This window comes from Phacochoerus africanus, chromosome 15, assembly GCF_016906955.1.
Source record: "Phacochoerus africanus isolate WHEZ1 chromosome 15, ROS_Pafr_v1, whole genome shotgun sequence".
Classification (NCBI taxonomy): Eukaryota; Metazoa; Chordata; class Mammalia; order Artiodactyla; family Suidae; genus Phacochoerus; species Phacochoerus africanus.
The window spans coordinates 58,376,233-58,392,692 of NC_062558.1; the positions used below are offsets into that span (position 1 = coordinate 58,376,233).

Sequence of the window (16,460 nt, forward strand, 5' to 3'; positions counted from 1 at the left end):
TGCCCTTCTCAAACACTTGGTGAGTGTAAGGGATCAAAACCTCGAGAGAGAAGCCTTGGAGTCCTCTCCTGGATCCAGCTTTGGGAAGGCATTGGCAGGTTCTGTTGATGGGGGTTGGAAAGGCTAAATGTGTAGAAGTTTCCTTCCCTTTGTGTGAGGACATGCTTGTATCCTGAAGAAGAGCCAGCTTCCAGATACAGACACCAGTTCCCAAGCAGCTCACGGGAATGCCTGTACCTGGTGTCCGTTCTTTGCCCTGAGTACAGCGCCTTGGTTCCTGGCATCTGTGCTTCTGTTTGATTAATTGTGAAGTATCTTGCTGGTTTCACTTTAAACAATTTTTCTCTTTCTTCAGAGGACTGTCTTTAACTTTTAAATTTCTCCTGGGTTTCATTTCAGTCCACTAATCGATCCAATCTCTTATGCCCTTTTGGCATGTTTTACACCTTTTAAACCATCGATTAAAGGAGTTCCCTGATGGAGTTCCCGTCGTGGCGCAGTGGTTAACGAATCCGACTAGGAACCATGAGGTTGCGGGTTCGGTCCCTGGCCTTGCTCAGTGGGTTAACGATCCGGCGTTGCCGTGAGCTGTGGTGTAGGTTGCAGACACGGCTCGGATCCCGCGTTGCTGTGGCTCTGGTGTAGGCCGGTGGCTGCAGCTCCGATTAGACCCCTAGCCTGGGAACCTCCATATGCCACGGGAGCGGCCCAAGAAATAGCAACAACAACAACAACAAAAAAGACCAAAAAAAAAAAAAAAAAGGAGTTCCCTGGTGGCTCAGTGAGCTAAGGTCCGCTGTTGTCACTGTTCTAGCTTGGGTTGCAGCTGTGTCTGGGGTTCCATCCCTGGACCTGAAACTTCCATGTGCCGTGGGTATGGCCCAAAATATTTTAAAACATTGATTAAATAAACACTAAGAAATACATCCTGTACCCTATAATGGAAGAGAAAGTAAAGAAAAAAGAATCTGTATCTATTTATATATGTGTAATAATGTATTTATACATCTGTATGTCTGAAGCACTCTATTGTACACCTGAAACTAGCATAACATTGTAAATCAACTGTGTTTCAATAAAAACAGAAAAGAAATACAATTCTGATCATCATTAAGTATCATATTGAATTCAAAAGAGGCAATACGTGTTTAATGTTGTAAAGATCCTAAACTGAATTTCAGAAAAGGTCATGTTAATGTCTTCTCATAACTCATTTGAAATGCCTCCTGTCCCTTGGCAACATCTATGCTTGTATGTTTACGGGAAGATTTCTGGAGGTCATCAAGTTGCTTCAATGTCCCTTGGCAGGGGTGGTCATGAGGCAGCATGTCCATCCAGCTGGACCTTGGAGACCCGTGCTAAGTGTGTCCCAGGGCACCATCCCACTATTCCTCACCCAGCTGTTGAGTGACGCGCTCTCTGATCTTTTGCTCAGGAACCATGGAGCACCCAGCACATCCCGGCGCTGTTTTCAGCCTTCTGCGGTCTCCTGGTGGCACTTTCCTACCATCTGAGCAGACAGAGCAGCGACCCTTCTGTGCTTCTGTGAGTAACACTCGCGCACACGTGCACACACACAGCTGTCTGCTGGTCCTGCAGCCTCCTTCTCTCATCCAGTGCTCACGATGGTTGGACTCTTTCCCTGTGAACCCAGATTGTCCCAGGATGAGGGTAAGAGAAACGCAGGACGGACCAGAAACGCCTGAAAATCGGGGCTCAACATCTAGGGCTTTCAGAGTAAAACTTGCAATGCCAGCAACAGATGGCCTCTCGCACCCCAGCGCTGTCTTTGACCTTCCCTGGGTGTGTCGTAACCTCGACACAGACCCTGTCGGGGTTCTCCAAGCTACATTGCTGCGTTTACACCAGGCAGCTGCCTCAGGCAGACTAGATTTGGCGTCTCTGAAAAGAAAGGGTTTTTTTGTTTCTTTGGTTGGTTGGTTCTGTTTTTTGTCTTTTTAGGGCCACACCTGTGGCATATGAAGGTTCCCAGGCTAGGGGTCTAATCGGAGCTGTGGTTGCCAGCCTACACCACAGACACAGCAACGCCAGATCCGAGCTGCATCTGTGACCTACTCCACAGCTCACGGCAACGCCAGATCCTTAATCCACTGAGCAAGGCCAGGGATCGAACCTGCAACCTCTTGGTTCCTAGTCGGATTTGTTAACTACTGAGCCACGATGGGAACTCCAAGAAAGGGTTTTGTTTTGTTCTGTTGTTTTTGTTTTCAGGATGCCCGGTGCCATCTGAATTTAAAGTGAAGTCTGTGCCAAATTTTTAAAATGTATTAATAGTAATCCTGGGAGTTCCTGCTGTGGCACAATGGGTTAAGAATCCAACCGCATTAAAAAAAATAAAGAGGGAGTTCCCATCATGGTGCAGCAGAAACTAATCTGAATAGGAACCATGAGGTTGCAGTTTGATCCCTGGCCTTGATCAGTGGGTTAAGGATCCAGTGTTGATATGAGCTGTGGTGTAGGTCACAGACGCAGCTGGGATCCTGTATTGCTGTGGCTGTGGCGTAGGCCTATTGGACCTTTAGCCTGGGAACCTCCATATGCCCATATGCCACAAGTGTGGCCCTAAAAAGCAAAAAAAAAAAAAAAAGAACAAAAAAGAAAAAAGGAAAACACTAGAGTTCCCAGTGTGGCTCAGTGGTAATGAACCAGATTAGTATCCATGAAGATGCAGGTTCAATCCCTGGCCTTGCTCAGTGGGTTAAGGATCTGGTGTTGCCATGAGCTGTGGTGTAGGCCTGCAGCTGCAGCTCTGATTTGACTCCTAGTCTGGGGAACTAAGAGAATCCTACTGCAGAAGCTCAGGTCGCTGTGGAAGTATGGGTTCAATACCTGGCCTGTTGCAGTGGGTTAAAGGATCTTGTGTTGTTGCAGCTACGGCTTGGATTCAGTCCGTTGCCTGGGAACTTTTACATGCTGTGGGTGCAGCTATAAAAAGAAATAAGAAATAAAATCCTTAGTCACTTGAAAATATACTTTCCTGGAGTTCCCATAATGGCTCAGTGGTTAATGAATCCAACTAGGAACTATGAGGTTGCAGGTTCGATCCCTGGCCTCGCTCAGTGGGTTAAGAATCTGGCATTGCCATGAACTGTGGTGTAGGTTGCAGATGCGGCTCAGATCCTGTGTTGCTGTGGCTCTAGGGCAGGCCGGCGGCTATAGCTCCAATTAGACCCCTAGCCTGGGAACCTCCATATGCCATGGGTATGGCCCTAGAAAAGATGAAAAAAGAAAGAAAATATACTTTCCAATCTTCCCTCTTGTCTTTTGAATCTTTGATATATATGCATTTTGGAACTGCAAACCCTTCACATGATACCCTAGTTTCTTTCAGATATCAATCAATCTGATCAGCTATTAATCATCTCGGGTAGTTTGTCCACACTTAAAAGATAACCATAACCATTGGGGGGCAGAAAAAATATAATTTCAGGCTGTCAGATGCAGTAAAGTGAAAGGCATGGAAAAATGGAAAAAGTTAAATGTGGTTTGCACAGTTTTTCTTATCAAACATTTAACTGAATTCTGGCCAAAATAGAGCCTGTCTGTGAGCTTAACTAGCTGTTGACAATCTGGGGTACCTGTGGCCCTTAATGGCTGTAATCAGGGTAGAATTTGAAAATCCAGCCATTGTCTTTGGGATCGCTTGCACATGCACCTCTTTTTCTTTCTTTCTTTTTTTTTCCATTATAGTTGGTTGACAGTGTTGCACCCCTTTTTTTATTGTGAATGATTTGAAGGCGAGAGCACTGGCTTTTTGTCATTTGTGAGTAGGAGGTCTGAGATGTAGTTGTTGCCTTCAATCCTTGGAGTAGGCAACGATTTTAAAAAATAAAACCTGTGTGTTCTTCCATTTTCAGGTCCCTTCTTCAGTGCAGATTGTTTCATAAATTTTTACATCAAAATCTAGAAGAGCTGGCTGCAGATCCTCTCCCCAGGAAGATGAAGGAATCTGTGGTGAGACATTGGTGTTGGGTAATGGAGGGCCTGGTGTGGAATGGACCATTCGGCTGTGGATCCTTTGAGCCTCTCGAAGGCGGATGCTGTGTACACCTGTCACAGGTGTTCCCTAGGTCCTCCACAGCGCATGCAGTTTGCCTGGATATTTCAGGCAATTCTGCCCCCTGCTGGTCCCAAGCAGCAGGTGGGATGTACATGTATCCAAGCTTGCCAATTAAACCTTCAGCCAAATTGCATTCCTGATGTGTGCCCTGCCTCAGTCCTCCCCACATCTTCTGCCTCCGCTTTGTACTGAGCTCAGGGCACTCTTTCCAGGGTCTTTTGGTTCAAGGTTGACATGTGCACAGCCCTTGTGAGGGGCCCTTGGGCTTTAGACTTATGTCTGGGATGTTGCAGAAGGAGCCACCATATTGGTTGGAATGCATGAAAGGAAAAGAAGGAAGGAAGAAGAGAATAAAAGGCTGTAAAAAACTAATGCAGTCTCTCTGTTCACCAGGAAAGTGGCTTGGGGCAGTTTCAAACACCCTCTGAGCAGGTGGATCTCTTTGGTATTGAGCTCCAAACATTATTACTTTGAAAAGAAATGCTCACTGATTATGTAATCTCCCATTTAACTATTGAGCTTGGAGTGGGGCAGTCTGATGTCTCCCTCTTATGCTTTTCCTGCATTTTTTTTTTTTAGGAATGATAGATCAAAGGAAATGCAGTTAATGGTCTATTGATTGCATGCTCCTCCAACCAGAAGCCATGTCTCCTTTGTCCTGGTCTCCACTGCACCAGGGCCTCACACTCACTGGGTGATCAGTACATTCCAATGAGTTCAGATGAATTAAATTGCAATGTGCCAGTTTGAGACAATGTGCAGGACTCATAGCCAGCATGATAGCATTAAAAGAATTAATACTCAGCCCTCTGTGCCTTGGAGCTAAATTCAAGCCAAAGCATCGAGGCTTGTTTCTCACCACAGGGCATCAAAACACAAATCACTTACTAGGAATGAGGGTGTGGTTTGTTAATTCTTTAATTTTTTTCCTTCCAGTTTTATTGAGATATAATTGACATTCAGCATTGTGTAATTGTTTTTTGTAAGGTATTTATTTTTTCTATTATAGTTGATTTACAATGTTCTGCCAATTTGTGTTGTACAGCAAAATGACTCATATACATATATATATATATTCTTTTTCTCACAATATCCTCCATCATGTTCCATCACAAGTGACTAGATATAGTTCCCTGTGCTATTCAACAGGATCTCATTGTTTATCCACCCCAAATGCAATAGTTTACATCTACTAACCCCAAACTCCCAGTACATCCCACTCTCTCCTGCTCCCACTTGGCAACCACAAGTGTATTCTCCATGTCCATGAGTTTGTTTCATTTCTGTAGATAGATAGGTTCATGTGTGCTGTATATTAGATTCCAGATATAAGTGATATCATATGGTATTTGTCTTTCTCTTTCTGACTTATTTCACTTAGTATGAGAGTCTCTAGTTCCATCCATGTTGCTGCAAATGGCATTATTTTGTTCTTTTTTATGGCTGAGTAGTATTCCATCGTGTGTATGTACCACATCTTCTTAATCTATTCGTCTGTCGATGGACATTTAGGTTGTTTCCATATCTTGGCTATTGTGAATAAAGCTGCAGTGAACATAGGGGTGCATGTGTCTTTTCAGTGAAAGTTTTGTCTGGATATATTCCCAGAGATGGGATTTCTGGGTCATATGGTAGTTCTATATTTAGTTTTCTGAGGTACTACCTCCATACTGTTTTCCATAGTGGTTGTACCCATTAACATTCCCACCAACAGTATAGGAGGGTACCCTTTTCTTCACACTCTCTCCAGCATTTGTTATTTGTTGATTTGTTAATGATGGCCATTCTGATTGGTGTGAGGTGGTACCTCACTGTAGTTTTGATTTGCCTTTTTCTAATAATTAGTGATGTTGAGCATTTTTTCATGCAGCACTGTATAATTGCATCATTAATTTTAAAAGCTGAGGTATACTTACAAGCAGGGTGTGAGGTGAAGCTTCCAGGGCTGATGAGATGGGAGGTAAGAAAGAGAGAAGATGTTTGACTTTCAAACATTGCATCAACAACCTGGTCTCTAGCAGGAGACTTACAGGGCCAAGCTCAAACTCACATTCCCAGATCAATTTCTGCCAAAGTCACAGGGTGGTCTGAAGTCTACCCAAGAGTTTCCCATAGTTATCTGTGGAAAAAATCTCCCCCCAAATAGTCCTTGATTTCGTGAATAATGAAGGTACTTTCTGATCTATTACGGTAAAGATAATGAATGAATTACAATCAAATCCGACAAGACATTTGCCTAGCAGACCCTGATAGCATCTCATTAGTGTGATGAGCCATGATGGATTAGGTGTTGCCTTACTTGGTTTTAATATACTTAAAAATGCTTTATACAATGTAGAGTACATAACTTGTAGGTGCTTTGATGTGTGTGTTCATTTCTCTGAAATGTCATCTCATCTAATTACAATATTTTCATGGGACGTTTAGGTCCAGCTTTTAGAGTTTGGTGTATGATGCCTTTTCTGTCATAGCGCAAGAATAAAATTTCCCTCCTTGTCTCTGATTTTGAATAAGAAAGAGGAACTTGACCCTTGGAGATTTAAGGGTATATTGTAAAGATTGAGTCATCAGGAAAAAAAATATGAGACTCATCCAAGATTACAGAATGGGATTAGTGAGTCAGTAAAACAGAAAGGAGGCAAATTATTTATAGGAATGTATCGTGTGAAAATTACACATCACACTCAAGAATTGATTATTCAGGGTAGGGTGTTTCGGTCATTGTTTAGCAGTGGGAGGGGAAAAAGAGCTTTACATGCGAATCCCTCTTCAGACACCACCAACACAGAGACACAGAAAGCGAGAGATCGCAAATGAGACGTTTACATCTCTGGTATTATGGAAGACTAAATTATTATAACCAAACTGATTGAAGCTGAAAATACAAAAGATCTTTTTTAAATGCCACGAAAAACTGACAAAATAATGAGGAATGATCCAGTCAAAATTTGAGGGAGCCCAGGAACCTGGACATCTGTCTAACCAGGGGGCCTTGAGCCGCAGTTTGCAGCCCTCCAGCTGTGGGGAAGGGAATGAAAGTCCATACCTGCCAAGGTGGGTGTCCAAGGGGAGAGAGAGCCCCTGCTCATCAAGCTGGGACACTAGGGCCCATTCTCAGTGGGAGGATGAACCAGAAGACAGTTTGATATGTTGAAGTTCTTCGACTTTGTGATACCAAAATATTTCCAAAAGGCATCTACTAATTTACACCACCAGCAGCAATACATGAGTTTCCTGGCTCCACACTTTTGTTAACATTTAGTATTGTAGGAACTTTAATTTTTTTTTGTAGGTCTGGTTGGTGTAAAATGGTAACTCAGTGTGGTTTTATTTTTATTTATTTTTTCTCTATTTTTTGTCTTTTCTAGGGCCGCACCCGTGGCATATGGAGGTTCCCAGGCTAGGGGTTGAATCGGAGCTGTAGCCACCAGCCTACGCCACAGCCACAGCAACGCCAGGTCCGAGCCGCATCTGCAACCTATACCACAGCTCATGACAATGCTGGATCCTTAACCCATGGAGTGAGGCCAGGGATTGAACCCGCAACCTCATGATTCCTAGTCGGATTCGTTAACCACTGAGCCACGATGGGAACTCCCAGTGTGGTTTTAGTTTGGAGTTTCCTGATTATTCATTAGATTGCACATATAGTCAAATCAGCCAAGCTAGAATCCTATGCCCGATGAAAATATCTTTCAAGAAAGAGGACAAAGTAAAAATATTTTAGAAAAATTCTGAGAGGCTCTCACTGAGTGTAATTCTGAGGGATAACTCAGAAAGTGATCTCATATGGAAGGTCTAATTTGCAGGAAAGCACAAAGAGAAAAGAAAGTGGCCGATACCTTAGTAAATCAAATGAGTTGTCACTGTATAAAACCATAATAAGGGTGTATGGTTGACTTAAAAAGAAAAAGAAGAATTGAAATATGTGACTGCAATACCATACAAGTTTGAATGGGAGGAGAAGTGGACTGCAAGACTTGAAAGTTCTTAGTAATATCCAGGAGATAAATTGAAATATTGATTAAATTTAGACTGTAAGAGTTAACTGTGTGTTGTAATCATTAGTGTAACTAACCATAAGTTCCAATCTTATACAGAAGGAAAAGTGGAGTGAAAAAAATAGTTCTTCATAAGGAACAAAATATAATATGACTCCTCTGCCACTATCCTGAAAAGTCAATTCCAGATGGATAATACATCTAAATATGAGATGACAAACCCTGAAAGCACTTAGAATCATAATAAAGGAAATTATCTTTCTGATATCAGGGTAGGAAAAAATTTTAACACAATAACACAAAAATTCAAATTGTTAAAGTCATGACTTTTGATTAATCAAATAACACCAAAAGAAAGAGACTTAAGAAAACAGACCACAGAATGGGGACACAATTTAAAAATTATGTATAGTTGATAAAGCACTCCTGTTATACTGAATATAAAATAGGAATTTTATATAAATCAAGAGGAAAGCCAGATATCTCAATTAACGTGTATATGCACTTCACAAAAAAGGAAATATAAATGACCAAACCATGACTATATATGCAATCTAATTAGTAATCAGGAAAAAAAAGAAACATAAGGTTGTACTAAGATGAAGCTGAATATTAAATAGTTCTTCTCTATCATTAAAAAAAAATTAGGCAACCAAATTAAAACCATACTGAGTTACCATTTCACGCCAACCAGACTGACAAAAAAATTAAAGTCCTAACAATACTAAATGTTGACAAAAGCATAGAGCAAGGAAACTCACGTGCTGCTGGGGGTGGTGTAAATTAGTATATCCCTTTTGGAAAGATTTTGGTATTTATAAAGTAGAAGGTACATATAGTCATACATTGCCAGTTGTGACAAGATGATTTCTTAGATGTTGTTTGTATTTGTGTAAATTATTACAGTCATCTGGTAAGGCATAATGTATCCAGAATTGTAAAATATCCATGACCTATCATATAGTAAATCTATTTGTTACAGTTTTTCTAGAGAATTCATTCAAAACATGAAAAAATATTTAGGTGCATAAAAGACAATGTTTGCGAAAAATCCATTATGGTTAAAAAAAAAAAAAAAAAGAAAGGCAACCTAATAGCTAGCAGTTAGGAAGTATTTGTATTCAGTTTCATTCACTAAATTAATGCTTTGAGTGTCCCCTATGACCCTTTGTGTATATGTGTGTTGCCGAGGTCCAGCCCCAGCAGCCAGGGAGTGCCGAAGGAGAGGATGGGCTACAAACGGCGTGGAAAGAATTGGAGCCAACTCCTCAGCTGCATGCTGCAGATGACCCAATTTATTAAATGAAAAGCATCAGTTTTTATACCCTATCACAATCAGGTTTCGTGTAAGATTTGACATTAACATTTGATTTAAAGCCCTTTTGTTCCCTCCACCCGAGATACAAAAAAGAAGGTTAGTTAAAACATGTTCCTTTCAACTTCAGATTTTCCTTCAAGATTACAAACTTAAAGTTTCATACTGTATTTTTCTTAAAAGGTCAACAACAGTAGCTATTCTATTCTATATAAAGAAAACAAAGCTTTAATAAGTAATAAACTATGATACCTAACATTCTTTAACTAAAGTTGTATGTAGTTAACAAAACGCATGAAAGCCTTGGGCTCATGGCATTCTTAAAACCACAATTTATTTGGCGCCAGCAAGCTAAGCGTATAACCTGTTGTGCTGATTTACGTAAGTTCCAAACCACCAATTTCAATAGAAAGGAGTATTATACCCAAAAATTAGCAAATGCCCCCATAAGGGATAAAAGTTACAGGTGACACTGTTATTTGATAAAAAATATATCTATTATAGAAAATAGCAATTTATAGGCCAAACAACATTTTCCCAGCCCTAAACTTCTTTTTAAGTAAAGGGACTGAAATCACGTTACCCCTGTATACTCTCACAAAATAGGTGCCATAAATTGTTACTCCAAAACAAAGGCTTTTTCCATTACATTGTTTAAATAACTTCACTCTGTTTTGGTTCAAGTGTTTTATGTACCCAGGGCAAATCTTTAGCAGTAAGAAAGCTGTGAATAGAGATAGAAAAGGAAGGATAAACACAGAAAAATAGATTAACATATTTTTTAGGGGATATCATTTTTATTTTCCTGGAGCCGATGTCTTTCAAGGGATTGCTCTGCAATCCTTCTTCTTTCTTCAGCTTGTCTGTAGCTCTGCTAACCAGACAAGCCTCATGCATCCGCAATCCTTCTTCTTTCTTCAGCTTGTCTGTAGCTCTGCTAACCAGACAAGCCTCACACAGGTGCCAACTGTGGCTTTGCTTTCTTTACTGGAGCAGCCTTATGGCTCCCGACAGTGTGTGTGTGTGTGTGTGTGTGTGTGTGTGTGTGTGTGTGTGTGTGTGTGTATGGCATTAGAAAATGGAGATTATTTAGCCATTAAGTATCTGTTAGTAAGTCTATACAATATTTATAATGCTTACAAAAGAAACTATTACTGAAAAAGGTAGAAAATTATATGTATGCTAAGTTTATACTACAACAAAACGTTCATAGAAAAACTCGTATACATTGTGATTACAGCTAAAACTGTGGTTCAGCATTCACCGGCAAAAATACTGGCCCAGAAAACACAGCAACAATCTCTGAGTTGCTCCAGTTGTCTTTCAAGATTCCCTTTTTTTTTTTTTTTTTTTTTTTTCCCTTAGTGGTCATACTTGCAGCATATGGAAGTTCCTCGGCCAGGGGTTGAATCCAGTAATGCTGGATCCTTTGACCCACTGCATTAGGCCAGAGATGGAACCTACACCTCCTCAGCAACCCAAGCCAGTGCAGTTGGGATTCTTAACCCACTGCACCACAGCAGAAATCCTCAAGATTCCTTTTAAAAAATATTTTCGAAAATAAAATTTTTGGAGCAAAATAATATCTGCTTTTTGGGTGGCTGTAGGAAAAAGAGGATATCATTCCTTTTTATTTTGCTGATGTTACTTTCACCAATATTAAGAGAGTGGTCTATAGTTTTATTAATTAGCACCAAGAGTGAAAAGCTGAATAATTACCATTTGCCATCACCTTTGGTGACTCAGAGCAAACTTTTTGCATCTAGGAATGGGGATAGGGAAGAGTCATTGAACTTATTATTGAGTTGTAAAGTTCTTTATATACCATAGATGAAAATCCTTTGTTTGATGTATGTTTTGCAGATATTTTCCCCAGTCTTTGTCTTGTCTTTTCTTTCTTTCTTTTTTTTTTTTTTGTCTTTTGTCTTTTTAGGGCTGCACCTGCAGCACATGGAGGTTCCCAGGCTAGGGGTCTAATGGGAGCTACAGCTGCCGGCCAACACCACAGCCACAGCAACACAGGATCCAAGCCACATCTGCAACCTACACCACAGCCCACAGCAATGCCGGATCCTTAACCCACTGAGCAAGGCCAGGGATCAAACCTGCAACCTCATGGTTTCCAGGCAGATTCATTCCCACTGTGCCACGATGGGAACTCCAGACTTGTCTTTCCTTTTTATAACAATGTTTTTTGAAGAACAAAGGTTTTAAATTTTCATGAAGTTCAAATTATGACTTTTTCTTTTACAGTTCCAGCTATTAGTGTCTTATTCAAGAGAGCTTTGCCAAACCCTAGGTCACTAAGATTTCCTCTTATGTTTTCTTTGAGAAATTGTATCATTTAAATCAGGTTTATGATGCATGTTGAGTTAAATTTTGATGTGAGGTCAATGTCGAGGAGGTTTTTTTTTATTATTATTATTTTGTTTTTTGTAGATGACTCTCCAATTGTTCTAGAAACATTTGTTGAAAAAAATTATCCCTTACCTTATTTTGGGAAAAAGTGTCATTTTACCTTACCTTTACAAACACCTGTGTTTAAAATCAGTTGACTGTTCATGTATTGGTCTATTTCTGGACCCTTTATTCCATTTAGTTGATCTCAACGTATATTTTGTGCCAGTATGATCAATACCTGATAACTGTAACTTTGCACATAAAATTTCTGAAGCCAGGTATTGAATGTCCTCCAATTTTGTTCTTCTTTTTCAGTTATTTTACCTAGTCTGCGTCCATTGCATTTCCAAATAAATTCTTGATTTAGCTTGCCAATTTATACAAAGTTGTATTGAATTTACAAACCAATTTGGTAAAGATTGACCCTTTAACAATATCAAATCTTCAAATTCATGAATACGGAGTATCGCTCCATTTATTTCTTTAGTTTCTCTCAGCAGTGTTTTGTAGTTTTCAATATATTGATCTTGTATATTTTTTGTCAGTTTATCCCCAAAGATTTCATCTTTTTGATTCTGTTGTCAAAGTTGTTTTTAAAAATTAAGAACATGAAAAATGCTCAACATCATCAGCCATTGGAAAATGCAAATTAAGACCTTTATTGGATACTGCTAAATCAAGATTTCTCCACCACATATTATGGATGCTGAGCCTGATAATTCTCTGTTGTCAGGGATTGTCCTGTGCACTGTAGGATGCTTAGCTGCATCCCTGGCCCAGGAACGTTCACAGGTTGCAGGAAAAGCAAAAAAAAAAAAGGCGATGTTAAGCCTAGATTCACCATATGATCCAAACATTCTACTCATAGGTATGGAGACATGTCCATGAACATTCATAGCAGTTTTACTTATAAATAACTCCAAACTGGGAAGGGTTTGGATGTCTGTCCACAGATGAATGGATTAGCACATTGTGGGGGTACATCCATGGCAAGGGGCAAGGAATATTACACAGCTGTGAAAAGGAATGGATTATTAATACAGACAACACTCGGATTATTCTCAGAATAATTATACTGAGTGAGAGAAGCCAGACCAAAAAAGAATACATCATCTATGATTCCATTTATATTATATTCTATGAACTGAAAACAGGCTACAGTAATGGAGCAGGGCAGTGCTTGCCTGAGGACGGATTGAGGAGAGAAGGGGGACATGTATGAGAAAAGGTCAGGAGAGGAAATTGGGAGGCATGTGATGAATATGCTAAGTATCTTAATTATGGTAATGCTTTCATGAGGAAATACATAGGTCAAAACACCAAACTATACACAATATATCTCTGTACACACACACACACACACCCACACTCCCCCCCACCCCCCCACACACATTTTTTGTAAGTCAATTATATCTCAATAGAGATGTTTAAAAATTATGATAAAGAAAAGAAATGGGCAGAAAGAACATTTTAATCAATAGAGACTGTCGGGATAGAGCATGATGGAAGATAGTATGAGAAAATGAATGTATATATGGGTGTGACTGGGTCACTATGCTGTACAGAAGAGATTGGCACAACACTGTAAGTAAACTATGCTTTGCATCAATCAACCCATCCATCCATCCATCCATCCATCAATCCTGGCAGGGGGGATGAATAAATAGAGGCTGTATAATCATTTGTACTTCCAACAAGTACTCATGTCACTGACCAAAATCAGTGAAATTCCTGTATATCATGCAATGTGGGAAAAAAATTAACATTCTCCGTCTCACTTTAAGAATCCTTCAGGTGCAACCCCTCCCCCCCCACTACTTGTCTTGGTGGCTCTCTGATTTGCCTCTAAAGAGGGATGATAGGTCAATTAAAGATGACACCATTTTAAATTAGAATATTTGGAAAATATGTATTTAGATATACATTTTGGAAAATGCTTCAGCAATTTTTAAATGACATAGACCATAGGGAATAAAAATCAACATAACTCCACAGCCTAGAGATACAGTGAGTTACAGAACTTTTCTTTGGGTAGGTTTGGCGTTTTTTAAGTGTTTGGAATGAAAGGAGATAATTTGAATGAATTTTTGCCATTTACGAACAGTAAATTCTTGAGAAAACTTCTGATCACAAACATTTATAGATGCAGAATTAAAAACCAATGATTTTCCCTCCTCAAAAATCAGATTACCATTATTAGGAATAAATCTAGAATGTGGTTTATCACTCTCTATTTTCTCATATATTCCATAGTTGTATGTGAATTATAAACTTTTGAGATAGGAAATTCAAAGCTTTAAGAGTTCCCTGGTGGCTCAGCAGGTTAAGGACCCAGTGTTTTCACTGCTGTGGCTCAGGTCACTGGTGTGGCATGGGCTCAATCCCTGGCCTGGGAACTTCCATATGCCCTGGGTGTGGGTGTGACCAAAACAAAATTTGAGCAGCTAATTTGTAATTTGTTGTGAGTGCATCCTCTCACTATATTATCGGTTATCCCAACCAAGCCGTATTGATTTTTTACCAGATAGTTTAGGGTATTATTGCTCCATTTAAGCTGCCCTCCTGATTTCTTCCTATCACTTTGGATGTCAATTCAGTCAGAAAGCCAGCAGCATGACTTGCACATTTTAGCTCTAAAAAGACAAGAAAAGAAAGAATGAGAGAATGTAGGTCAACAGCTATATAGTTTGTATAGAAAGAAAAAAGGGGGGTATGTGGGGAAACAGAGATGTACATTCTGTACGATATTTTGACAGATAACCTTCAAAATAATTATTTAAGTGGCATGATTCCTTTTTCATATGGTATATTGATATTTTTAAATGGATGATTTCAGTTTTCAGGTAACAATGTGATACCTTAATAAAATGGTCAATAACTGTGTACTGCAGCTGATTAACCTCTGCAGGATGAAAAAGGTTGATGGTCTTTTAATGTCCCTTCTATCTCTGTTTATTGGTCAGCAGTATTGCACCCTTTTTGAGCTAACAGGCCATTCCCTATCTATCTGCAGCATTAATAACATTCTTTGGTCTAACTTTGCTTCGTTTTCTCTAGTGCCAGCTCACACCACAATTTTGTGTGATGGAAAATGATTAGCAAGTTACTGACATTTCATTTTCTGCATATGCATACATAATACATATGTACTTAAATTATTTGGAAATGGCCTTTGCCTAATTTGACGGGTGAATTAATATCTAAAATCTGTTCCGGTCCAGAGAAATAAGTCACAGTGTAAGAGGCCTCTGTTTGGCATAACTGGGCCATGCACAGGTTAAAATACGAATTATGCCAAAGTCAAGTGGAGATTATTTGCATTTTACCCTCCTTTATCAGACCTGGGCATCTTGGATCTGACCTCTGTTTGTAGAGAAGAGCCATCTGCCTCTTCTGCAGGTTAGAAAACCTTTCTTCCCTCCATAACTAGTGGAGGGGGATGGAGACTAACCTTGTAGGCTGCCTTTCCTCTTCCCCACCTTCTGCCTCAGTTTCCCCAAACAGGAGGTGGTGAACAGTCCATCCAACGTATGCTATTGGAAATGGATCAGGTAAGTGATGGGCTACAGGTGTAGTTTATCCAGGGTCAATCCTGTTACCTGCTGTACCTGGTGACACGGAGCTGCTGAAAGAAACACAGAAGAGCAAATGGGACAGTTGTTTGTTTTATTTTCACAGAAGGATATCCTGAAATCAGATCTGGTCATCTGCTCCCTGGCTGCCGTTCTGTCCTTTGCAGTCAGTGCCAGCACCGTGTTCCTGTCCTTGCGTGTACGTATCAGTTTGGCTCTGCACTCTTCTCACCTCTTCATCCTCCCGTAGTTACAGTGCCCATCTGGGCAGCTCTGGGCTACTGATAGGATAGTGGAGCCAGAGGAAGGGCAGACAAGGCCAGTGGAGGGGTGGAAGGACTGTATCCCTGGGCAATCAGTTATGTCCAAGATTGGATTTGGTCCGCATCACAGATTGGTTCAGTGGTTTCACCCTTTGTGTTTCCCTGTCTGGCTACATGAGCAGCAGCCCATCTCCAGCATCCACAGTGGGGACAGTCAGCAGTGATGGGACAGGCTAGCACCTCACTACTGTGAGTGGAGAAGGGATGGCTCAGAGGTCACAGAGCCAGAAAGATGGTTGAAATATAATTTTCAGTTGGAGAAGCGGAAGTCAAGAGCTCCTGATGGGATTTCTGGCTGAAGGTTCTTACAGATAGTTGCCAACTCCTTTCTTCTCAATGAGGAAGTCTGTTGGCTCCATTTGTTACTCTCCATCTCCTCTTTTAGGAAAAATAATGAGTTCCCATCATGGCACAGTGGAAATGATTTCGGCTAGGAACCATGAAGTTGTGGGTTTGATCCCTGGCCTGTCTGAGTGGGTTAAGGATCCGGCATTGCCATGAGCTGTGGTATAGATTGTAGACGTGGCTTGGATCCCATGTTGCTGTGGCTGTGGTGTAGGCCGGCAGCGACAGCTCTGATTAGACCCTTAGCCTGGGAACCTCCATATGCCGTGAGTGCAGCCCTAGAAGGACAAAAGACAAAAAAAAAAAAAAAAAAAAGAGAGAGAGAGAGAGAGAGAGAGAGAGAAACAAGAAAAAGTATTCCAAAGGGCAGAATATCTCAGCCTCTTCTTCATCCCACCTCCAACACAGAGATGGGTTTCACAC

The 16,460-nt window shown here is 40.5% G+C and overlaps 1 protein-coding gene across 1 annotated transcript in view; it reads left to right on the top strand.

Annotated features, from left to right (window-relative positions):
* The window catches only part of LOC125116958 (pecanex-like protein 2), a 267,908-nt gene that overhangs the window by 97,581 nt on the left and 153,867 nt on the right, over window positions 1-16,460 (top strand). Inside the window, exons 15-17 of the mRNA XM_047762658.1 lie at window positions 1,436-1,545; window positions 3,879-3,975; window positions 15,476-15,568. Of these exons, the coding sequence (XP_047618614.1) occupies window positions 1,436-1,545; window positions 3,879-3,975; window positions 15,476-15,568 (300 nt within the window). The remainder of the gene's footprint in view (window positions 1-1,435; window positions 1,546-3,878; window positions 3,976-15,475; window positions 15,569-16,460) is intronic.